This window comes from Alosa sapidissima, chromosome 17 (assembly GCF_018492685.1).
Source record: "Alosa sapidissima isolate fAloSap1 chromosome 17, fAloSap1.pri, whole genome shotgun sequence".
NCBI lineage: Eukaryota > Metazoa > Chordata > Actinopteri > Clupeiformes > Clupeidae > Alosa > Alosa sapidissima.
In genome coordinates this window covers 14,098,063-14,123,338 of record NC_055973.1, presented here as the reverse complement: position 1 = coordinate 14,123,338, position 25,276 = coordinate 14,098,063, and the positions used below count along the sequence as shown (strand labels likewise).

The window sequence follows — 25,276 nt, the reverse complement described above, 5'->3', positions numbered from 1 at the left end:
GAAAAGTAATGGAATTTGTTCATTTGAGTAGGAACCCTGAGTTCCAGTTAGGTCAAAGGATGACAGTGGCTAAAATGAATCACATAACTCATAAAATTAATTTCATAGCAAATACATTTTACACAAATCTAAAATATGACGGTACATGTATGTCTGATTAAAGAAAGAGGCCAATTCAGTAACCATTTTGACAGGTTTATTTCCTTAAAAATTAAAAAACCCAAGAAGCGAGATTAATTTGCAGCATACACATTTATTAAACCAAATGACAACAGCGAAAGCTGAATATATTTAAGCACCAAGTTGAAAGTGAGCTGGTATGTAGTGGAATTTCAGCCGTTGGGCTTGTACCAGCTTGCTCTAACGACGTTTCTTGAAAGCTGTTGAAAGAACACCAAAAATATGACTTAAAAGTGTGGACATCTTAATCTGTAATCTGTGGAAAACAGTATTTCATAATACCATACCATTCAGACCTAAACCTAGGTCTATAATACAGTATAGTATGTTTGCCAGCAGCCAAACCAATGGATATCCTGTCTGCTGAATAACAGGTGTGGGTTTGGTTAGTACTATGTGGGAGACCTGGGTAAATTAGAGTAAGTTGGTGGGCTAGTAGAGGGTAGTCCTCTCTCTGGTCACAAAACAATACCAATGCAGCAATGGGTACACTAGCCACGTTTACATGGACAGTTTTTTTTTGTCATTCCGATTGAAAAAAGTGTGCTGTCTGTTTACACGGGGTATGTTCCAGAGCCATATAAAGGTACCTTTATATGGCTCTGGTATGTTCTATTCCGATCAGGTGCCCTCAAGCGCTTTACAATCTTTGATTGTGGAATAGCCGTTGTTGCCTACTTTTCCTTGAGAAGATACAGCGGGCAGTCCGATTGACCGTATACATGGCTGTTCAATTTAAATATGAACGGACTACACCACCTCTTTCATTAAGATTAAAGTAAATGTAAACGTGGCTAATGAGACAATAAGATGTTACACCAAAAAATCTCATTGCAAAGAACAGGGAATTTCCCAGTATCCTGGCCCTTTCCAGGCAGCTAACTGATCTGCGCTAATGTCATTTCTTTTTGTTCATTTTAATTTACACACTTAAATAAGCTGCTCAAGCCCATTTAAATCAAGTTTAAATGATCAAACATACCCTTTCTTTTTGTGTTCTTCTTCATCAGTTTCTTCTTTTTGGTTCGTGGTTTTTCCATCTCCTACATTGAAGAACAGACAGCAATATCTTCATTAGAAATTGTAATGTAACGAAGCAGTTATAAATAGAACAACAAACTAGCAGTGTACAGAAGTGGCGGCAAACATACCTGTCCTTCCCCACCAATCAGTCCTGTGATGTCACCAAAACGTGTGATGTTGTTCAGCTGGGAGGTCATTCCTACCAGCCCTCTCTTCCTGACCTTCTGGTCCCGGGTCATGCCAAGACGAACCATCATGGTCTCCTCATAGTTCTTCCTGTGGACCACAAATCTCTTCACTCACAAAGTGCAATGACAGTATGGGATGGAGAACTCCACACACACTTTAAAAGGTTTTATCAGCGATTTCAGGCCCAAAAAAGGCCGAAACATAAATGGTCATATTCATCTAATCTAAACAATCCGCTAGCTGTCTGCCCCATAAGCAGGCCGTCAAAAAAACGCGTCTCTGTAGGCAGCCTAGGCTCCGAGATCTGTACACAAAAACAATTGCTACCAACAAGGGTTGGCAACCCACTTAAAGGCAAAATAAAGTGTTTCAACTAGGGATGTAACGATTACCGGTATAATGGTAAACCGTGATAAAAATGTTGACGATAATAATTACTGTTTTCATTTCAAACATCATGATTATCACTGTTGATTACCGCGGTGTGGAAACCGTGTGTTTAATCCCTCCAAGCTTCATCCGAGCCTGCTGTTGACATACAGTAGGCCTGGTACAATGGAACAAAACTGGTACCCTACTGATTCTGTTGTCTAATTGATGGTTTTAAGTACGCTTCGGATTAGGCTACACCTGATTTTAAAAGGCGGAACTTTTTCACCGCAAAATGTGCACTGTATCATGTAGCCACTCTGCTTCTTTTTATGTTCACGTCCACATTAAATCCATTCCACTCACGTTATCAGGAGAATACAGTAGCCTATAGTAGTTTTATTTTGAACGCTTACTTTGGTCTCACTCATTGGATCGAAATGAAATAGCAAACTCCAAGTTATGGTAAGGTAATTATGGTAAGGTAAGTTAAGCTATAAGCACATAGCCAATTAAACATGAAGAAAAAAGTGAACGGGACACTTTTTGAAACTATTTCAGATTGTGTAGGCCTATCAGTGCTTTCTGAACTTATTGAACACACTTTTAGAAATACCGTGATAATTTTAGTCACTATAACCGTTACATCTCTAGTTTCAACCAATAACCGACGAGATGAGCGTTTAGGAGAGTTTTAATTGCTTAAGGAGGGAGGAGCGAACTAGCTCTTTGTTTTGTTTGAACATCAACCGAAGTGATGCATCCCCGCTATCGCTGATACAACCTTTAAGAATTTAAACGTTTCAAATAAAAGGTTTTAAGGGATTTATTCCCATTTCCAACCCACTGGAGTATCATACTAGGATCCCGACAACAGAATTTCAGTTATGTCTCATTTAAGATAAATGCAAATATACTTCAAATACTTTCATATACATTCAGCAGACATAAACGTTCATAAGTCCAGGGATCCCAGTCTGAATGATAGCCAAAGTCTTGGGTCTTAAAGTCAAATGTATGGATCAAACTTTATTCCTGGGCAACTTGAAAAAAGTATATTTGCACAGCAAAGAGAATGTTTGGTCTCAGTGTTTGACACTTGTGACTTTGCCTGTCTTTCAAATTAGGGATTTGGGGTCACTAAAGCTCCAAGCTCACTAACCTATGCTGTTCTTCCCGACTCTCGCGTTCAGTCTGGAAATCCTGCCGATCCCGGATCTCCTCTGGCGCGTCACTGTACTGCTGTCGCAGCTCCTGAATCACAGAACTACGTAGGGCGGCGCGTCTGTGCTTGTCGGTCAGCTCCTTCTTCCTGTCGGCCTCTGTCAGATCGCCATCTAAAGGGAAGGTCACAAGACAAAAGTAAAGATACAACAATCTAACAGACAAGTATATTATTAATTTGTGTCTAAATACATAAACATTTAAGATATTTTACATTATAAAAACCTAATGCCATCACCAGCAGCCATTTCACTTGATACATTTTGTTAAGATGCTAGGTTAAGAGGTATAAGTTATTCTATACCATAATGCATTGGGGCAATTCGGGGAGGCACATATTTCTTTGCGGAGGAGCCGTCCTTCTTCTCAGAATCTCCAACATTCATGTCGTCATCCTCATCAGAACCCTCAGACTCATCCAGCTGAATAATCAAGAATAAAATATTATAATAATGAATAATGCACACTACTGTCAATAGGAATGGAGAGATTACTTACTTTGCTGACAAGATTGTCAGGATTAGGACGAAAATGCAGCGGATCATTTCTAGCTGAAAACAATGAGGGGGGAAAAAAAAGGTCACTGTGTGCCAATACTATATACACTATACCCATAACAACCACACCTGTTGTATTAGTATCTTACCAAGACTTCCTGTTACTGCTGTGCGGACCAATTTATCAATCTGATATTTCAACTTCTGGTCCAGTGGGCGCATCTTCTCTAAAATCTAGAGGAAATTAACAAATTACATTACATATAATGGGTACAACACACAGGCAAGGAGACACTTAGTTGTATGCAAACAGGCTTCAGTACACACAGTTCTGACAGTGACAAGTCTGTGGATGGCATCGTTGTCTTTCAAGCTCTTCCCCTCCGATTTGACACTGATCAGGTGTGTTACATCTTGGAGGTAGAACAACAGCAACTGGTACCTCAGATCGAGGTAGGACAATCCCTAAAACAGAATAATTTTGTTTATTACAGAAATACATATTAAACTCATAAAATAGTAAGTGGTATTGTCGAATATGAACGATTTAGGAAGGACTGTCTCGTTACCTTGGACGTTTGATATGCTTTATCCTTTACTTTCTTGATCAAGTTCTGGACGTGACTTGTGACTGACACTACCTTCAAAAATGATTAAAAATAAAGAAAATAATGCACAAACATACAAAACAAATTCTAGTAGGATGTCTTACGTACGTGTCCGGTAACGTTATACTCTGACTGACAAATGTTATTGTAGAAACTTACTTGTTCTGTGAGAGTGTTCAATAGTTTAACAGCAGCGGGCAAATCACTGTCGACCAAATCCTGGCACAAACAAAATTATGTTGCATGAAGTTTCTTCCCAAGTCAAGCCAAATTTAAGGGCAGCCATGAACTACTGGTTAGTACTTCGGACCTGTAACCAGTAGGCACGGCTGAAGTGCAATCAGCAAGGCGCCTAACCCCTCACTTCTCCCCGAGCTCACTGCGCCGGGATTAGTGTGTGCTTCACCTCACTGTGTGCTGTGTGTGTTTCACTAATTCACGGATTGGGATAAATGCAAAGACCAAAATTCCCTCACGGGATCAAAAGAGTATATATACTTATACTTACTTACATACATGCATAACATTAACCGCCAAATATGTGGAGGGTAAATAAACATAAGCTTACACCGGCTAACACGCTAAAGTTCATGTCCTATCACTTCTTATCATGGAATTGTGTTACGCTATTCTTTTAGACTACAGGATTAAATGTATTGTAGGCCTATACTACTACTCTGGTAACAGTTATATACCAAACCAACGAAAGAGAACTTAAAATCGTTTATAATTTGCAATTGCCTGATACTCACGTTGCCATCCTGGGACGCCGCCATTTTGATTTCGTGACCGGAAGTGTTAACTACGGAAAGTGTCATGGGACATGGGCCCTTCGCCTTTCTAATGTCAATATATTTTATATGCTGTGACTTATTCAGATTCTAGTTACATCAACCAGTTTATAATTCTAACAATGGGTTTGCTCCTTGTTGGTGCCCCCCGCGCAATCCCAATCCTCCCCCAACTTTCTTATGCAGCCCTTGCCACTTAATCTACTAAACCCCTTCTACTGCACTTTTTTCTCAGTCACTTTGGTGCTTTTCTCAGATCAGAATGAAAATTCTCATAACTATTAGTTCAACCTTCACAACATTTAGTCATTTGTGCACATCATAGCAATTTCTCCTTCCTCTGAATGAATTGCAAATGCTTTTGGACATGTATAATTTGATTTCATACAATTCTCTGCTGTTTAACATTATCATTTGCTTATGTCATGTCAGTCAAAATGAACTACTTATGGATGTTGAATAGTCGTTAAAACTAGACCTAATAGTCTTCATTTCATTGCTTGAGTCATTTCATACAAAATTGGTGAACTAGTTATCAAATTGTCACAATGCTGTAGAATTGCAAAGAGCATATACAGTAAAAATGTGAACGTAATCTTACGTAATCAGTGTAGGCCTACTACTGCTACCCTATTTGCATACATCCTGCTGTATTCTCCGTAATACGGAAGCGTATTAGGGCCACATGAAGAGAAAATATTTTTGAAAATTCTGAGATAAAAGTCAAAATTTTCCAGATAAAAGTCAACATTTTCAAGAAACAAAGTCAGAAATATTTTCTGAGATTAAAGTCAGAATTTTTGACTTTAAAGTCCGAAATTCTGAATTTAATCTCAGAAATGATTTCTGACTTTGTTTCTTGAAAATTTTGACTTTTATCTCAAAATTTTTTACTTTTATCTCGAATATTTTGACTTTTTTACTCAGAAATTCTGACTTTAATCTCAGAAATTATTTCTGATTTTGTATTCGAAAATTTTGAATTTGATTCTCGAAAATTTTGACTTTTTTCTCGAAAATTTTGACTTTTATCTCGGAATTTTCAAAAATATTTTCTCTTCATGTGGCCCTAATGCGCTTCCGTAGTACGGATAAAGAGTAAAGTAAATTATGTACTTATTTCCGGAATTGACGTCACTTCCTGGACTCGTCTGAGGCTGGTCTGTATGGGTCTGAGGTCTCTCAATGACTTACTGTAACCCCTGGATCTTTGGCTGAACCAGAGAATGTCTTCTGGCTGAACTTCTCAATGCGAGCTACGGGAGAAATGCGACGCGACGAACCCACAATTCAGTTCGGCAACAGATGACGTGAGCCCATGTAAAGTGAATGGGATGCGTCTCCAGCAATGCAATGCAAGCAGCTGTGTGTAGGAACCGGTACCGATCCACTTGCACGACACGACATACGCATACACGACAAAATGAAGTGAAGTGCTAGAGCACTCCACTAGCACTTCCCTTCATTTTGTTGTGTCGCATTCCACCAGTGTCGCATTCCTCCAGTGAACATTGGAAAACACTGAGAGAATAAACTGTCATGATGAAAACATGACAAAGCCATTTGACTATCTTGTTCATAAACGATGGTGTCAAGACTTCTCATTTTGATGACACTCATCATCACTCATAGTTTCATTGACATGAATACTTGCTTTTTGAGGAAGTGACATGCTTTTGCAGGTTATCCACTAGGTTTTGCAGTTTGCACTAAATTGTTTTGAGAAATGGAGTAACTGCTGTGCAAATGTTAATAGTGATGTGAGAAAAGCACCAAAGCGACTGAGAAAAACTGTATCATCAAAACCATAGCCATAGTTTACATCAGAACATCCCTCCAGAGTACACTGTTATTGACAACATGACTAAGCAATTTGACTGTCTTTGGCGTACACAATGACACAAGGATTTGTCATTCTGATAGCACTGACATGTTCATTGACACAGATATTTACTTTTGAGAAATTAACTAAGGATGTTGAGCAAGAGACTGGCTTTTGCAGGTAATCCATGGTGTTTTGCTATTTGTACGAATTGTTTTGAGAAATGCACTTATGTTTTGCAAATATCGAGGATGATTGGAAAAATGTAAGTGGCCCACCTGTCATCTATTCCCCACTAGGGCCCATCCCACACTTCAGTCTGAGATGTGAATTACGGTATGCACATGGAACTTGAATAGATATAAAATAGAAACTCAGACCTGGTCTTTGGGTTTCAAAAAATGTGAATATCGTAGAAAAGTTCATTTTCCCCGCTAATTGGGTTTCATATATTCTAGATTCATTAGATATAAAGTGAAATATTTCAAGACAATTTTTGTTGGTTATGGCTTACAGGTCATTAAAACCAAAAATTAGTATCTCAAAATATTAGAAAAATTAGAGGTTGTAATAAAGAAATGTTGTTTTCCTGAGCCTTTAAACTCTTAGTCTGATTCAGTAAACACAACCGCAATCATGGGAAAGACTGCAGACTTGATAGTTTTCCAGAAGGCACTCATTGAAACCCTCCACAAAGAGGGTAGCCACAGAAGGTGGGCAGGGTGTTCACTGAGTGCTGTATGAAAGCACATTCATGGAAAGTTGACTGGAATGGAAAAGTGTGGTAGGAAAAGGTGTGCAAGCAACAAGGATGACAGCAGCCTTAAGAGAATTGTCAAGCAACGTCGATTCAAAAACTTGGGGGAACTTCACAAGGAGTGGACTGAGGCTGGAGTCTGCATCATGAGCCATCATGCATAGACGTGTGTGTCCTGGTAATAGGCTACAAGTGGCATATTCCTAGTGTCAAGCCACTCCTGAATCAGAGACCAGGTTAGAGCGTCTTACCTGGGCTAATAAGAGACAAAACTGGATCATTGCTCAGTGGTCCAAACCCCTCTTTTCACATAAAAACAAATGTTGCATTCAATTTGGATATCAGGGTCCAATCAAGGTCCCAAGAGTCTGAAGGAAGAGTGGAGAGGCACAGAATCCAAGTTGCTTGAAGTCCTGTTTGATGTTTCCACAGTCAGTGATGATTTGGGGTGCCGTGTCATATGCTGGTGTTGGTCCAATGTGTTTGAATGCACGAAAGTCAATGCAGCCTTCTACCAGGAGATTTTAGAGCACTTCATGCTTCCATTTGCTAACAACCTTTATAGAGATGCTGAATTGCTTTTCCAGGACTCGGCACCTGCCCACAGTGACAAAACTGCTAGTAGCTGGTTTACCTGCCATGATATTACCTAGATTGATTGACCAGACAACTCGTCTGACCTGAACCTGAATAGAGAATCTATGATTTATTGCCAAGAGGAGTATGAGAGACACCAGACCAAACAATACAAATGACCTTAAGGTCGCTAACAAAGCAACCTGGGCTTCCAAATGATGCAAATAATTTTGTATGACCGTTTCCTGCCCCAGACTAGATGGAGGCTTACCAATGTGAGGCACTTTTGAATATTATTGGCGGCCATCTTGGATTTGGACTTGGATTTTGGATCTGCTCGTGGACCACGTAGGATAGCTTGCAGACCACACTTTGAGAAACACTGCAGACTTAACTCCCGAGTTACCTCCAGACTTGAGGATGAATGGCAAAAAAGCCAGTATTTTTAAAGCTGGATGTTGCTTATCTGGCAAAAGGTTTTTATGGCTATATGATACCACAGTAGATAGTTGTTTGATAGTTTGATACTGGTGTATAAAGAAGTAGACTTCCCTTAATTTATATGTTAAACACTATTTTACAAAACATGAATTGGTCCAAACATGCTCAGTAAACTGTAAGCCATTCTAAAAAATGTACTGAAATTATAACAAAAGAGTCAGAAGTCAGATAATTTAAGAAAAAAGCTGAACTTTTTTATTTGCAGGGACAAACTACTGTTGAATGATTTGAAATGAACAGCTTTAACAGTTAAAGAGTGAAAATATAAAAAGCAGCATTGTTTGCTCTGTAGTACCACCGAAGCTGAAGAAATATGTACAACAAAAAAGGCAAACATAAGAAACACTTCAAAAAAGCAGTGTTGTTGAAAACATACAATAATTCACGCTCAAGAAATACCCATTGTTTTCATATCTTCATGGGAAAGTGTTTAAAAAATAATAATAAAAAAACAAAGTCCACTTGGACATGAAATAGAATTCAAGAACAGCAAAGGAAAGCAAAAGGCAAATACTTTTCAGATTGTGCATTTTGCTCTTTGAAATTATGCCACTCAGACTAACATATGTATGGGTCCCACATGCATCTTCTCCCAATAAAGTCAGAACTTGTGGTTGGAACAGGACATGTTTCTGATGGGATATGTACATTTGAATGGGAATATGTATTTGTCTAGTGATTTTCCAATCACACCTTATTGGGCGAATAGCAATACGTTTCCATCTGCCTTAAGGTTATCATGAAAACAAATACAGGCAACAGTTTTGCATAATATGGTACAAGTTGCATAATATATGCAGGCTTGATCCAAAAAGAAAAAAGAGAAAATAATTTACAGCCACAGTTAGGTTGATCAGTTGTTTATATCTCAACATTCTGAGTACAATCAAATTTGGCTTAGCAAATTTACATAGTTTTTAGTTTAATAGAAGACCATCTACCCCCATAGAGGGGCTTTGTAAAAGGCCTTTCACCCGATAATGAAGGGTCTTCATATACTTTTTTTCTATATTAATATATTACAAATGTGTCAATATTTGAAGAAAATGGCAGATTTCATTTTTTAATAAAATAATTTATCATTGATACAGATTAGAATTCTTTTTTTTTTACATCTACACAAATTAGTTAGAAAATCTTAGTATAAGTTCCTAGCTACATGATAAGCTATAATGCAGACCCACAGTTCTTCAGATAGGTAAGTTTAGTCCAATCCAACTGCTGGAAAACAACCACTGTGTACAAGAAACGGGCAAACATGGCTCCTTTGATGAACAGGCACATAATAGTAAACTTTTCTTTTTCACATCCCTCTGTTATTGCCCCCAAAATGTAATAAATTAAATTACTGCTGAAGTGAGGAATAATTTAATAAAAATGTTAAAAATGTGAAATAGTATAGACTATTAAATACGTCTTGTATGCTCATCTTTCCCATTCACAGAAAAGAACAAAGTGTACAAGGATAAAAAAAAAAAAAAACCCATTAAAGGACAAAATAGAAATGGTTGCATTTGCTGGTTATACAATGCTCCACATCTTTGAATCGGTGTTTAGAGAAATAAATTAAAAAATGAAAACTAATAAAACTTAAGGAATAAATAAAAAGCGATATTGATAATAGATATTAGTTATACTATCCTTTTTGAATGATTTACAGCGGTAATATTCTTGGTTTGACAATAAATAAAAAATGCTCAGTAATTCTAGCTGGTAAACTTCTGAACTGTTGACCCATCATCAGAGGCAGTTTACAACAATCTCGACTTCAAAGACACAAAAGGAGATGAAGACACGCTCCTCTGCCTTATACTTTTGTTTATTTCATGACTATCTTCAAAGATAAAGTGCTGATTGAGGAGCCTTTGGGGGAACTGTGTACCATATATCAGATTCTTAAGTTTGCCATCATGAGGGATCTGGAGTTCACCTCTAGCTTTGTGATTGAAAAAATTAAGGTTCCTTAAAATTAGGCCTTGAAAATGTTGGCATCGTTTCCGTGGTGAAAAGCCCCATTGAAGAGTCAAGCAAGAGTTCCCATCTAAAGGACAGGTCTCCAAGCGCTTCTTTCAAAAGCTAGAACAATTCCCTGAGGTTCACATTCTGTGATATTGGTAGACTTCCTCCCCCGTGCCCCCTCTGAAGACAATATAAATTAAATGTAGCTGACCAATTAAGCTTCGGGGGAAACCAACTGGGATACCCAGAGCCCTGATCCGTGGGCATAGAGCTTTCAAAAGCCAATTATTATTTTTTTTGTTTTACCTTGCTGGCTTCCCCCATATCAATACAAATATTAGCTACCGATTGGATCATGACTTTAAACATACTGCTCTGCTGAAGTTTCAAAAGGCAAACGAGAAATCTCAATACCAGGAGGGGGCAAGTGACATCAAAGCCATCAAAATGTTTCACATCAAAGTAAATACATGTGCACATCCAGTCCCCAAAGTTTTTTTTTTTAAATATGTACAATACTGTCTATTTCACAATCTTGGTTCACATTAGACTTTTACAGATTCCATCACAGACAACTTCATAGCTTCTTCCAGCAATTGATTGTCTGTGAAAGTAGGCGGGGGCTCTGGAACCGATTCTGATAGGCCAATCAGAGACTCCAGGAGGCAGGTCCCTGGGTCATTGCCCTGGGGCAGGTTGGGATAGCTAGGCAACTGGAACTGAAAAAAGTTGTCCATGTGTTCGTACTCCTTGAGGGAGTTGTACAGTGAGCTGGGGCCCAGGCAGGGGAAGCCATCGAAAAACTCCAGGTCCGACTCCGAGGACAGACTCAGGTCCATGTAGCTGGACGAGTGGTCGAACGACGGTGAAGGTGTGTTGGGGACCGTGCAGCTGTGGAATAATGCGTTGCCCTGGTTGGCGTTCTCGTCTAAGAGTTCGGACATGGAGGAGGACCTGTTGTCGTCTAGGTCCGCGTGCCTGCCTGAGAATGTGGCACACAAGTTGTCATTGTCCTCCGAACATGTTCCAAAGATGCTGAAGCCAGTTGTAGTCATTGTTGATGACGACTTGGTTCTCTTCTGGCAGTTGTCATTATCATTGGTGCAGTCATGTCGGATGTCACCGTTTCCACAGTTGGCATCCTCACTGTCGGTGTCGGTGAAGCTGAGGATGCGCGTGAGGCCGTTCTCGTCCACGTCCAGCGGTGAGTGCTCCCCAACCGCAGGACTCTCCTCAGAGTCCTCACTCTGGCCCGACGAGCTTGACGTGTCCGTCATGTCACTGCTGCAGCTGTTCTCCCCGACCGATGTCAGCTCCGAGCTGAAGTGGAAAGTGGGCACATCGGGCATGGCCGGTGCTGACGTCTGCTGGTGGGGGTGGGACTCCTGCGCGTGATGCTCCTGAGGGGGCGGGGACCGGTCGCCCTGGTCCGAGTGCTCCTCCAGGCGCTTCTCCAGCTCCAGCTTCATGATGGTGTGGATGTAGTGCGTTTGCACGCGGCTCGAGTTGAACTCGATGCGGCCCTCAGTGTTCCCACAGCCGTCCTTTGAGCAGCCACAGGGGAAGGACGAGTGGTCCATCTGAGACAAAGAAAAAAAACAACAACCACCCAAACATTAAAGACTTAATAATTCAGTTCCATCACATCCCTCTGAGAGCAGCTTTGAAATGTAAACAGTGGTGCATATCATTAATACTAACTACCAATATCCCCTTCTAGGGTAAACAATCAAAAAGATTAAACAATGTCTCTAAATATATTATTACACGGTATGTTTGTACCAGAAAATACAATATCTACAATACCAGAAATATACAACATCTACTTTACAGTTGTACTGAGTTCTAGACACACCTGCATCATGAATAGCCTAATGAAAGAAAAAAAACCCTGATGCACCATCCAGTACTGTTTCGGGTCAGTGTAAATGGTTACAGTTCAATCCTTCAGGATCATATAGCTACAGGTGTGCTATCTGTCCTGATTTAAGGCACAGGTGGACTCCTCACCTGGCACTTGATGCCTGCCAGGCTGCAGCTGCAGGTCTCGGGCTCGCAGAACACTTGGCAGTCGCAGCCGCAGTTCTCCCGCGAAAGCCTCAGCTCGTGCAGCTGGCGCTTCTCCTCCTTCTCGATCTTCTTGACGCCGGCGGCCTTGAGCAGTGCGTGTCGCCGTTTGGACGGGAACGGCTGCAGGAAAGAGCCGTCGTCCACGTTCACGCCGCTCAGGTCGATCTCGTCTTCAGGAATGTCGTCCAGCGTCAGCTGGTCGGCCTCTTCCGACTCCTGAGTACCGTTCTTCGTCAGCTGGGGGCAAGGAAAGTCGAGGAAACACTTTAACAAAAGTCTCTAAGCTTAACAGCAAGAGAAGTTACAACAGTCCTCAGGCTGATGTTTTAAATATATGAAATGTTATATTAATACAGTTTTCCTATTAAAGTAAGACAATGAAAAAAATGAAATGACTAACAATGAACACTACACCATGATACAGAATTATTGTGTTTGACACAAAAGATGCTTTATTTATTTAGAAGTCACCTGAATAAAAACATGGTCTTAACATGTATGAAGAAACAAAAAAAAGCTACCATGAAATCGGAATTTGATCCCTAGAACAAGCAGCTGCCCCCAAACTCACTTTGTGCCTGAGGGCCTCCAGCTTCTCCTCCCTCATGCGGTGCTTCATCTTCTCACGCCGCAGGAGGCGCTGTTCCACAGCAAACTCTGCCAGCGTGTAGCTGCGCTGGGCGCTGTGCCTCTGCATCATGCCCAGGGAGCAGCCGCCACGGCTGGGCACGCTGGTGAAGCCTTGGCACCGCGGGAAGAAGTACACCTCCACCTGGTCAAATTGCACGTTGCCTCTCCTCGTCCGTTTTGACTTCTTAAGGATGGACGTTGCTGGAAGAGAGAGAAAGAGATAAATGTTTAATGCTTTAACAATATTCATGCTTTAACAACCAGAAATCATGCAGGCAAGTATTTGATGTGAAGTTTACCAGTGCTGAGGGGGGAGAGAGAGAATCAAGTAAATCTCTCAAGTAAATGCCCTCCAACTAATGAGACGTTTAAAATTGCGATTTCTCAGAGGACCACTAGATGGCAGACTACACAAAGCAAAATGAACCACCACTACCATTCCACAGTGAGTACTAGCACTACTGAGGCACTAGTAAGCCTATTAGGTCATGATGACCACAAATCTTGTAAAAACATTCCTCTAAAGACAATGAAAAGATATTTAAGGGTGACGTTCTCAGAATTCACCCGCAAAGGTGATATGGGATAACCAGCACACTAAGCTTCTCCTCACACAAACAGCCCAGCCAGGAATTTCCCTTTGGCAGGCGGCAACTGTTGGGAGCATCGGAAGCAGAACCGCCAGAATCTCAAACCAGTGTGTAAACGTTTGTAAGAGCACAGCAGAGCAGGGAAGGCCAAATGCAAGCGCGAATAAGAGGCCACTCTGTCCAACTTTATATGCCTCGACAACCCTGACAAACAACCCCCCACCCTCACAGCACAACAGGACCACCAGTCATTGTCAACAGCCAGGCAGCACCACTTCTCCCACAGACGCATTTACCCATCAGACACCGGAAGGCCATTTTCCATGCGAGACACAGTCAACATAAAAGCTCTATGGAGATCAAAGCACAGCAGGAACACAACATTTGAGCAACAGCAGCAAAATTGTGTCCCTTTCTCTCTATGAATTCTAGCACCAGCAGAACTAGAACCAGAACACCAGCTCACAGATTTTCTGTTGACAGATCAGATTATTCCATTCGACTCCAGCTCAGCTTTTTGACATTTTACTCCAAATCTCTCACTGGGAATTCTACTTCATACTCTCGGTCCTTGACCGTATTCTTAAGAACACTGGCTTCCTCTCAGTCGAGCTCAGTAAGAAAAAAAGTGTGTCGTCTCAAAAGCCTTCACGTCTGTCACATTAATTAAAAATCTGCCAAAAGACGACCACAAGGCTCGACTTCAAAGGCAACCAGAGACAAGCGTGATAATTAAATGTAATAAATCTGTAAAATTAGCTGGCTTCTGCAGCTGGAGACTACTGGTGTGAATATATAAACGCGGACCGGTGGACATGTCTGAACCTGACTCTGATCGCACAGACAGAAGAATTGAGCAGGAATAACTTTTCTTTCTCAGAGACAGACATTCTCTCTAGCGCTACTAGTGAATATGACTCAGGCTGAGCAGCTCTGCAGGGTCTTGACCACATCAGACTCCTGACACATGCTCAGCCACCAACAAACACACACCTCTCCAGATTAACTCTCATCTCTTATCCCCCCCCCTCCCCCTGCCGCCATCTCCTCTTGACCTCCTGCAGCACCTGTGCCGAGTGTATGCACAGGCCTCTCGGACAAGGCCCCGTCTGTGCTGGACCGACTGGCTCATTGCCACACTGACGCTCACTGGCTCTGTGCCCAGTCATCCTGGGAACGTCACAACTGCTTGCCCTTGCTCCCCCGGCCCCCCTCCTCCCATGATTTCTTAGGACGCCATAGAGCATGTGTGCACAGTGGGGGCAGAAAAAGCAGGCCTCAAGTGGCATGGACTCTACACAGAGAACAACAGTCTTTACACAAAGCCACACTGGCTTTTTTGCTGCCAAGCCTTTCCAAAAGGAATGCTACTGCTAAAAAAATGTATGGGTCCTTCAAATCCCTTGTTACCAACGTAACTGACATGTGTGTTATTTTGTTAGGCTGCAAGCACAGAGGCAGTGGGTTGCATTTGCAATGTGTAAGTTTAACTACTGCATGGCAATCAGCAGCCGATCTAACCTAGGCCTTATCAGTTGGGACACTGGGAGCCCATTCACAGAGATAAGGACCAGCTTTGTGACGTGTGCTTTCTGTGTGGGCCGTGTGTGTGTGTGTGTGGGCCGCGTGTGTGTGCAGTGTGTGTGCGCGCGTGTGTGCAGTGTGTGTGCGCGCGCGTGTGGGTGCAGTGTGTGTGCGCGCGCGTGTGGGTGCAGTGTGTGTGCGCGCGTGTGTGTGTGTGTGCGTGCCGTGTGTGTGCGTGTGTGTGTGTGTGTGCGTGCCGTGTGTGTGCGTGTGTGTGTGCGTGCCGTGTGTGCCGTGTGTGCCAACTAACTATAGGGGAAAAAAAAGGATGGATGGGACACTTACTGGTTGGAGCTGTTGCCGGCGAACTAGGGGAGTCCAGCGTGTCAGAAAAGCAGCTCTCGCCATCCGAGTCCCATCCCGCAGAGGAGGTAAGGGACGACGGGGAGGACGAGGAGTAGCACTGGTCATCATCCACCTCGTCAAACTTCCTCTTCAGAACCCCACTCATGGCGGTAGATGATCTGCAGCAGAGAGAAGAGATGGAGATGGAGGGGGGGGGGGAGAAAAGACATTAATTATCAATCTTATGTGAGGCTAATGTCATTAGCATAGTAATTACCTTGTTTCTCATTACATACAAACATGCTAATTTGACATCATCAGCAAAAAATATGTCATGCCTCAGGGGCACTGTGTGTGTGTGTGTGTGTGTGTGTGTGTGTGTGTAATTGGTATGACCACAGCATGTTCTCCCTCCCCAATACGCTTCGTCATCAACTTTGTTATATAAATGGACATGAAGCACAAAGACTCAACTTTAAACACATTTCAAGGCTAATAAACACAACAGCTGCTGGGAACAGGGCCAAGCCAAACCCAACCCAACCCATAGAGCCAACAACCTCCAGCAGCGACCTCTGATCAAATCAAACATGTCCAGCAGACCTCCACGCACGCCAAGCCTGTTAAACATTTCCAACAATGGCACTTCCGAGGAGCCAAACTGGAGCAGGAGTGTTCTCTCTCGCTCATTGGCCTTTCTGATTGGGCGCCGCCGAGTGCGTGCTCAGTAGCCCCTTGGAGGCCTCGAGGGGAACAGGAAGCAATCAATCAGGCCAAGTCAACAATTACCAGACCCTTCACCTGCTTACAAATCCAATCAGCCAAACGAAAGCATTGATCAGCAGAGAAGAAGTGCACACACAGAGATGGCAGCCTAGCACAAGCACCCTCAAAAAGGATGTAGCCTTCAGCTCCCCACCTCACACTTAACACACCAGTTTTACACCAGGCATGTTTGGAAGATTCTGTGAGTCTTGCAGGTATGAGCAAGTGAGCGTGTGCTTGTGTGTTGAGGCACTCAGAAGTAACTATGTATACAGATTCTGGCATAATAAACATGATTGTTATGCAACTCCACTGAACGCAGTTTCCTTCCCTCCCCTCTCCAGCTGCAGAAGGAGAAGCCGCTTGTTCAGCAGTAAAAACAATCAATCCTTTGAGGGGAACGAGAAGGGCTCGGTCACTAGGCGGTCACCCCTCTCTCTGAGCAAAGCCTCCTGACGAGTGAGCGAGAGAGAGAGAGAATCAGCATCTGCCGCTGAATAATCTGTTGATTTTTCCACCGGAGGTCACTACACTGCTGTCTGCTCACTCCTTCACAGAGACAGAGACAGAGACAGAGAGATCAATTTGTTTACAAACTCTGCCTCTTTTTTTGTCCCTACGACTGCACCTGCTGACCCAGCCAGTGTCTGGACTCTGAAGAAGGCAGGAGTACAGAGGCTCGGATACAGAATACTAGGACGATCATGACTATTAAGACGTGCAAGATCTCAGGATTATGCATTGTGTGTACAAAAACAAGGACACACACAGGGTTTCCTTTTGACCTCGTCTCCTGGGCTCAAGTTGTTGTTATTGCCTCTTTAGAGCTTGTAAGTGTGTCTCTCAGTCACACACACATACACACACCTCCCTCCAGTGTCCTAATTAACTGCACAGCCCCGTGTCTTTGAAGCCCTCTCGTGTTCAACAGCCTCATAAACAGATGTGACGTCTGTTCTTAGGCCATCAAGGCAATGAAATCATGTTCGTTTCCAGGGACCACAACCGAAGAACGCATGTTCCTGAAAGGCTGGAATCTGGGTGATAAATAAAGCTTGCAATGACCCAGTCTGTCAAGTGAGTGCATGACTGACTGGTTCCCTGGCCGACTGTCTACTCCACCACACTTCCAGGAAAAAAAAATGAGACGGTCAAGACTTCAAGATGAGATCGTCATCAGTAAGGTCTGTACACAACGCCTCACCCCCTCCATGCCAAACCCCTCCCAGACAAGAAAGCACACTCTACTGAAGATGACGCATACTAATAAAGATTCTCAGACAAGTGACTCACTAGTGGGTACAGACTAGAGAACATTTAGGGAGATAAATAAACAAACCAGACACTTTGTAACAAGAGATCCCTTCTGTTGAATCTCCTTCTAAATGTTTTTTAGTCAGTAGAAGCTAAGTAGCAGAGAAACAGCAGGAGGGCACAGAGGGAGGCATGTGAGGTCACCAATGTGTCAGACGGCGAGACACTGTCAGTGTCATCTGTACCCCAGGCTGCACTGCCAAGCTCTCACACACAGGAGGTGCCAGGGCCAAGGTGTTCCCATCCAGCAGCCAAATCTCCCTTACACCCCCCCCCCCCTACCGCCTGCTCACCCGCCCCAGTGTCTTTCAAGGAACTGTAAATCCGCATGGGACTCAACGCCTGAGTGGCCTTATCTGCCTGTATTACGTAAGCGTCCCCACAGCAAACAATAAAAAAAAAAAAAATAATTGCCTGGTACTTCAAAGCCCCCTCTCCATGCGCCACGGTGTATCTGCCGCCACAGTCAATGTGAGGCGTTACGCAAGGCCAGCAGCAGCGCATGGCCACAGCACAAGACACGGCTGCGCAGGGCACGGACTGAGACCAATGGGGTGGGCCTCGCTCATAACGCTGAGCATGCACCGATTCAGCACTACGGCACCCTTGTTTAGACAACCAAGGCTTTATATACTCACTATATATAGTGATATGTTGAGTGAGCTGCCAAGGAGGCAGTGACAAAGACTCAAGGACTTCCTCTGTGAAGTTGCAAGAGATGACCTTGACACCTTCCCCCTATCTCACTCACACAGGGTGCACGGAGGCAGCCTTCAATGGCATGCTATTATTTTTGTTTCACTTTATAAGCTACAGTAAAAAGACTGATCACAATCTTCTCATTTGACTATGAAATCGTACCTGTATACTTTTTCCAACCACAGACTAATCTCCAGGCATTTGCATTCAGCTTTATCAGGGCTCCAAAGCCTGGAGTGTATGGATCGCCAAGCCTCTCCAAAACAAAAGTTAAGAGACACAAGCCCTTCCATTCAATGTAACATTGACACACCAACACACACATTTGTGCAAAGAGGACAGACAAAACTGCAAGGATGGATGCCCCTGAGGAAAGAAGTGAAGGGAGAGAGAGAGAGAGAGAGAGAGAGAGAGAGAGAGAGAGAGAGAGAGAGAGAGAGAGAGAGAGAGAGAGAGAGAGAGAGAGGAGAGGAGAGAGAGAGAGAGAGAGAGAGAGAGAGAGGAGAGAGAGAGAGAGAGAGAGAGAGAGAGAGAGCCGCTGAGGAGTTTTAATTAAAGGCAGTGGCCATAGAGGGAGGGCAGGGGAGAGTGAAGGAGGAGGGGAGAGAGTGGGGGCCATCTATGGTGTCAGAACTGGGTCATTGTCTTTTGACTGCAGCCTACCTGACACATTGATTTGTTAATCTTGTTCAACGGGCAGAAACAATGAAGAGGAGCTAATCCAAAGAGCGAGGGAGAGAGAGGGTGAAGAGAGGAGGGGAAGGGGGGTTGAGGACATAATCTTACAGTCTGAGAGAGTCACGTCTGGGGTCCCTCACCCCCCCCCCCCCTCCCCTCCCCTCCAGCACAACCACGTGGATTGAGAAGGATGCAGAAAGAGATGCAACATAATGAACAAATTAAAATAAAACATGGACACGGCCCCCATTTCGTCCACCTCTGAGGACCTCATGTGGAGGCTGCGGAGGACGAGACCTTTCGCCAGGCCCCTGGAGATGAGAGGGATCTGATCAGACAGGCGAGATGGGGGGAACAGCAAGCGATTTCGCTACTCCATAATTATGCATCGCTGTCATACCATCAAGCTGCTAAGACAGAGCAATAAAAAGGCAGAGGCAACACAGACACACACCATAAGATGAGGTATTCCCAGCGGTCATCCATCTGAGAAAGATAAATCTCACGCAGGGGGCAATGAAAATAAAAGGGTTGTCCACTGGAGGAGCTCCACAAACACAGATAGTGCGCGCACACACACACACACACACACACCACACACACACACACACGCCTCTGATCAGGTCAGCAGGGTAGGTTGAGATGACTCTGCCTAGATGTTACAAACAGAGGCTGGTGGTATGCTTTCACAAACTCTCTGTTCTGCGCAACAAAAGAAACACTGGGGAACTGTGAAAACCTTTTGGCAGTGATCCAGAGTATAAAATATCCCCCCTCTCTCTCCCTACACACACACACCTATCAAAACCCACAGGTGGGAAGTTCTCTGTTGAAGCACTCTTGAACAGCATTAACTCTCTTCAAAGGATCAACGGATGATACTCTTTTTCATTAATAGGCATTATCTCTTATTTTATCTTCTAAACAAGCCGCCAAAAACAAAAAAAACAAAAAAAAACCCAGATAGTTTGAAAGTCAAATTATGGGGAGTTGCACACCTACATATCCCAAAATGAAATCGTTTTACAATAAGCTTCAACACAGATTACTAAACAGTTCCTCCAGAGGCGCATACAAATCCTGAAATAAATTGCAGTTAAAACCGCTGGACTAACCAACCCTTTGGTCCAGCACCGGGGGTGGATCAAGCCGGAGTGGAACACAAGCCAAGCAGCCTGCTTGAGCTATACTGAGCTGATGCTTCTGCACACACTCGCTCGGACACACAGAATTGGTGCTGGAAAGTTGACTTTGCCCCAGCAGCTGGTTACGCAGCAGCACGTCCACAGCTGATAAGAGAGCTCTTCAGCACTGAACGTACTGGTAAACCCGATCTGCACGTCGTATTTGGCATGCCATTCACAAAAAGTGTTGATAGCCAGCTATTACACCTGGGGGGGCGTGGGCGCCTTGCAATCATCTGTGGCAGATCAAAGCACCCCTTTGTGCAATTACAACCCCGTTCTCTACCACTTCTCTCCCTCTCTCTTTCTCGTTATGTGCACTGCTGTACTGTAACAGCACTTAGAATGCAATCTAATGGGTGGGGTGGGTAATATCCAGATACAACTCATGAGGAAGTCATGAAATTTCACAACTGTTAGAGAAATCCAGGCATGATGACGTTGGGGGGGCCATTAAAAAGAGACAGAAAAACTCCACCTGGTGGCTCAACAGCACCAAACACCCCAGCTCTCTCTCCAGAGATGGCTGCTTCCAACCACAATCAAGAGCCCATCTGAAAAAAAAGTCCACTTTTGCCAGAGAAACATTCTGTTCCTGTGTCTCTCAGTTTCTCTCCCTCACACACAAACACACACACAAACCTTGTGTGCATATCCTTCCCAGATAGTAGTGCTGGTGCAGCGAGGGACTTTAAACAAACAAATAATTCGATGCCTGCAAGCCACAGGCATTCCATTCTGGCAGGGCGAGCCCCCTCTGTAATGTGGGATGGAAGGGACTCGATTGAACCCAGATGCGCTCCCTCCGTTCTCTGGTGCACTAGTGTCCCTGCCGGGACACACGCAAGAGCCAGAGATGCCTTTTAAGGGCACACCTTGTTAGGGCCTGATGCAGACCTTATGCTGGAGGATTGCTTTTGGGCCTGTTAGTTGCATTCTTTGCCTGACCACCACATACTGCACAAGCACATGTGGGTGATGCTGGCAGTACGTAGTTCGTAAATTCCACAAGCAGCTTACGCCGCCTGCCCTACCCCCCTACTGATGGTGGGCATGAAAAACTACCATGGCTAATGTCTTTTCACTGAGGAGGAACCAAACACACCAAATTCCTCCAGATTCCCGAATGCATCCATGAATAGCACTGAAATAACAAATCCAGCTCAAGTGGTGGCAGCACGAGTTGGGCTTTATAGCTTCCAGAGACTCTGATAAGAGCTCCGTGTGTGACAGCCCTTCAGCACACACATGCACGCCACCATAAAGAGTTGGCTCGCTCGGTTCACACCAGATCAGACCCAGTACAAACTGCTGTCTGGGGAGTTTGTCAGCTTGTCATTAACTGCATGAACGAAGTCCCAATTGGCCCTGCATAGACTGCATCAGCTGAACCAAATTAAATTACACAAAATGTTGCATGTGTGTTATACACACAAGTAACAAAAGCAATCACATATAGATCAGCATGGACATTATATTTTTGGACTTGTGACATGGCAAAGAGATTGGCTAACTAGCTCACTCATAGAAAATGAGTCAGACAATAGTCTCTAATGCTTGGAGACTCCCTAGGGAGGTCAGTCTCTCTCCAAGTTTCCCCCCCTCTGTGTGTGTGTGTGTGTGTGTGTGTGTTAGAGGAGTCACCCCTTGTCTGGGCCACTCGCTGGTACCTCACAAGCTGTGAGGAATGCTGGAGAATGACAAAACAGATGGGACCCCTCTGCTAGCTTACCCCACTCACCCCCCCCCCCCCCCATCCCAAGACACAAAAGCCCCAGCACAGCCAGTGAACATGCAAACACATGGGATGGTGGAACAAGCATAGCAGACAAGCAGACAGTGGCAAGGAACCACTGATTAACCCCACCGCCGACTCTGTTTTACAAGAGGAGATTTGAAGGGAAAAGAAAACAGACAGAGTGGCTCAGCAAAAGCATGTGGTTTCCAGTAAAACACTACTACTTCCTGTTCGGGTGAAAACAAGCGACTCAAGGGCCAGGGCGATTCTGGCCGCCACTTGCCTGTCTGAGGAAGGAGGCTGTGTGTCGACTTAGCCTATATGTGAGACCTGTGAGGTGGCATTGGACAGGATATCAGAGAGACAGTATCTTAATCCCCTAACCTTGCAGCCACACCTGTCTGCCCTACAGTCTGTGTATTCTCACTGGTTTATTTCAATAAAGAGGATTCCATCACATTGCATTTCCAACATATAATTAATCCATTTTTTTTCTCTACTTATTTTCTCTTACTCAAAATCAGTTCAAATTTAGGCTACAAATCTAAAATATCAAGCTCTTTAGATCTAGTGTTACATTTTTAAAGACGTTGTGGTTTAACAGGCACACACAGCAAAACAATTAATTGCAGCCCTGGACATGCTCAGTAGGCTTGTTAAGAGGAACGATAGTGAAGTCATTTCACATGGAAAAAAAAAATAGCCAGGCAAACGACGAACCAACAAGCCACACAGCAGCCTATTAGAGCAGAGTCTAAACAAAGACTCATTCAAGCGACCATAATCTGAAAGAACATGATTCCCACAAACAAGCGAGTGAGGTCGCGCTAGAGACAGCAATACAGCATACCATCAGAGTTCCGTGTTAAAATCGCCCGCACAGTAGAATTTTTTTCCAACAAGCGATAAGTAAGGGATAAAGCCTCAGAGAAAATAATTTTGGTGATAATTAAAAAATAAACTGAACTTTCCAGGAATTCCTGAGCATCACTGTTATACTACCCTAAGGCTATGCTATCGTCAATAAAACAAAACAATCCCAACAGGTAGGCTGATATAAATATTGTAACCGAGCGCCTATTCGGTAGGCAGGATACACACGCTTACCCGAATGAACATGGCTAGGGTAGGCCGACGCAACTAATGTGGAATCACCTGCTCATTAAACAGGCGACACATTGTAACGCAATCAGTGTCTTCATCAAAGGCGACTAATAGGCTACCGCTGATGGATGAATTCACTGGCAATCAATCACGTCACAACGCGTCTGTCTGGTTAACCTGCCGGTGGCAAACTGGCAAGCACACTATTGCTCATAGAAGCCCGATGATCCCAATGATTAATGCTAATTACAACACTCACTCCCTGAAAAGTCTTGTAGTACCTTCAGGAGTCGCTCTAGTTACGAGAGACGCGCCACCGCAGAGAACTACATGGAATCAATTTACTTTGGCTCTCATAGGCTACAACTAACAGGAGCAGTTATCATACCAAATCCAAACTATTGGATAACAAGGTCTAGGCTATCGCAATTGTGAGCGCATCCACCGCGAATAAAGTCTGATTTGATGGGAAATACACCCCCCTGCGAGAAACAGTCCACAGTCATCCCAGATGTAACAGGCTACACTAGCGGACAACTGCGAGTCAACATAACATTATCAGTTTGTTATGTTAAGCGACACGCTCCTTACAGTGGTTGAAAATGTAAGCCTTATTACATGGCTCATGGTCAAAGACTGGCTATAATTATTGAATGACAAATATATCGATATAGGTCTAGTAACCTAACCTAATATCTGACGAGAGAACATTAACATGTTAGGTTTTAATATTTTAGCACCACTCGCTAAGAATTACATAGTGCCCTTTTAGCGCCGACAGATCTGCTATACATTGCATAAAAAGTGTAATAACAGCATAAAGTTACATCGACAAACAGATGCCTCACATCTCACAGACAAACAAACTTCCCTAAGAAAAAAAATCATTACCACGACAGCGTATCTGTTCCAGTGACATAGGAAAAGGAGCATTCAAACTATTTGGCTACCCTACACCCCAGAGCCTATTGGACATAATTACAAGTGTAGTGGATCCCGACACTTACCAAGGACTAACGTATCCGATCACCATTAGTAACAATAGAAGAAATAAGCAGATGAAATAATAGTAATCCAGGCGACACAATGTTGCTTTATCCGTGCACAGAGCCTTCGGTTTTTGTCTCGCTATTGTATGGACACCGTACCAGCTGAAGCGTTTCCCTTGTCTGAACCAGTCTGCTCGGCAGCGCAACCTTTTTCGTCAGTGGAAAACTCCCTCCTGGCGTCTGACGCAGGCGGTGACAGAGGGAGAGACTGCCCACGCTGCTTCCTGCCTCAGTTCCGACTGAACTGGCAGTCCTGCCGCAGAAGCACCCTGATAGCAATCACTTTTATTACATATCCATTTTAGATGTCATAGCAATTTTATGTCTAAATACTTAAAAAGGTAGCGTAGCCTACATAATGACAATAATAGCGTGACCGCCCCCTGGTCTGTCACCTCTGAAATTCACTTTCAGTTTGTAACCCATTGAGCCTACAGAGTTAGGCTACTGTAGAAATTCTGTATTATGCTGATAATGTTATGGTATTAACGCAGATATCCTAATATGTTTATAGTCTTGCCTGTTAAAGATTTTCACAGTGTTCTGTTCTGTCCACCACGATTTACCGTCAAAATACGCCATTGAGTCAGCTTCATTAGAAATGATGAGTCAGATTACTGGAACAGCCAGTGTTTGAATCCCATTTTAGTTGTGACGACACAACAACGTTTCAACACTATGCATTCAAGACCATTTGATTTAGTGATTAGTTATTTATTTGATCCAAACTCCAGGTTGTAAAGTTAGGCTATATATTTTTTTCTTTTTTATATTAGAAGAGCAAACTTCGCCCATATGAGAACGTGAGTGTTTTACACATAGATGTGGAATAAGCCTATATTTAGCCTGTTATGCTATGTAGGCTATTATTTAATACAAATGAATCACAATCTAGGCTGCTGTTGCCATGGTGTTTACACCCCTGGCCACACAGATACCTGAATGGGCCACACCTAATGACATCACACTGTGTGGGAACAGTGATTTGCTTGACAAAGACTATACCTTTTCTCTTCTTGCGATGAAACTCCTCTCTTTTGCCATTGGCTAGTTGAAAGTGAACAGGGTGCCTTGCCCATGTCAACACAGT

The 25,276-nt window shown here is 43.5% G+C and overlaps 2 protein-coding genes across 3 annotated transcripts; both read right to left on the bottom strand.

Annotated features, from left to right (window-relative positions):
- Positions 1-233: 233 nt before the first annotated feature.
- ngdn (neuroguidin, EIF4E binding protein) lies at positions 234-4,919 on the bottom strand. 2 transcript variants are annotated; one of them, XM_042067547.1, is made up of 11 exons: positions 4,843-4,919; positions 4,250-4,309; positions 4,052-4,123; positions 3,810-3,947; positions 3,632-3,716; positions 3,484-3,536; positions 3,290-3,407; positions 2,924-3,098; positions 1,332-1,479; positions 1,163-1,223; positions 234-380 (listed from the first exon to the last, which is right to left on the bottom strand). In XM_042067547.1, exons 1-11 carry the CDS (start codon positions 4,906-4,908, stop codon positions 361-363), a joined length of 996 nt encoding a protein of 331 aa, XP_041923481.1. In that variant the 5' UTR covers positions 4,909-4,919; the 3' UTR covers positions 234-360. The 2 variants fall into 2 exon arrangements, with proteins under 2 accessions (XP_041923481.1, XP_041923482.1); XM_042067548.1 differs by having other exon boundaries at positions 4,052-4,126; positions 4,843-4,903.
- A 3,790-nt stretch (positions 4,920-8,709) lies between these two features.
- Positions 8,710-24,408, bottom strand: csrnp1b (cysteine-serine-rich nuclear protein 1b). Its single transcript, XM_042067875.1, has 5 exons — positions 24,145-24,408; positions 15,656-15,834; positions 13,138-13,397; positions 12,507-12,803; positions 8,710-12,076 (listed from the first exon to the last, which is right to left on the bottom strand). Exons 2-5 carry the CDS (start codon positions 15,819-15,821, stop codon positions 11,042-11,044), a joined length of 1,758 nt encoding a protein of 585 aa, XP_041923809.1. The 5' UTR covers positions 15,822-15,834; positions 24,145-24,408; the 3' UTR covers positions 8,710-11,041.
- Positions 24,409-25,276: the final 868 nt, after the last annotated feature.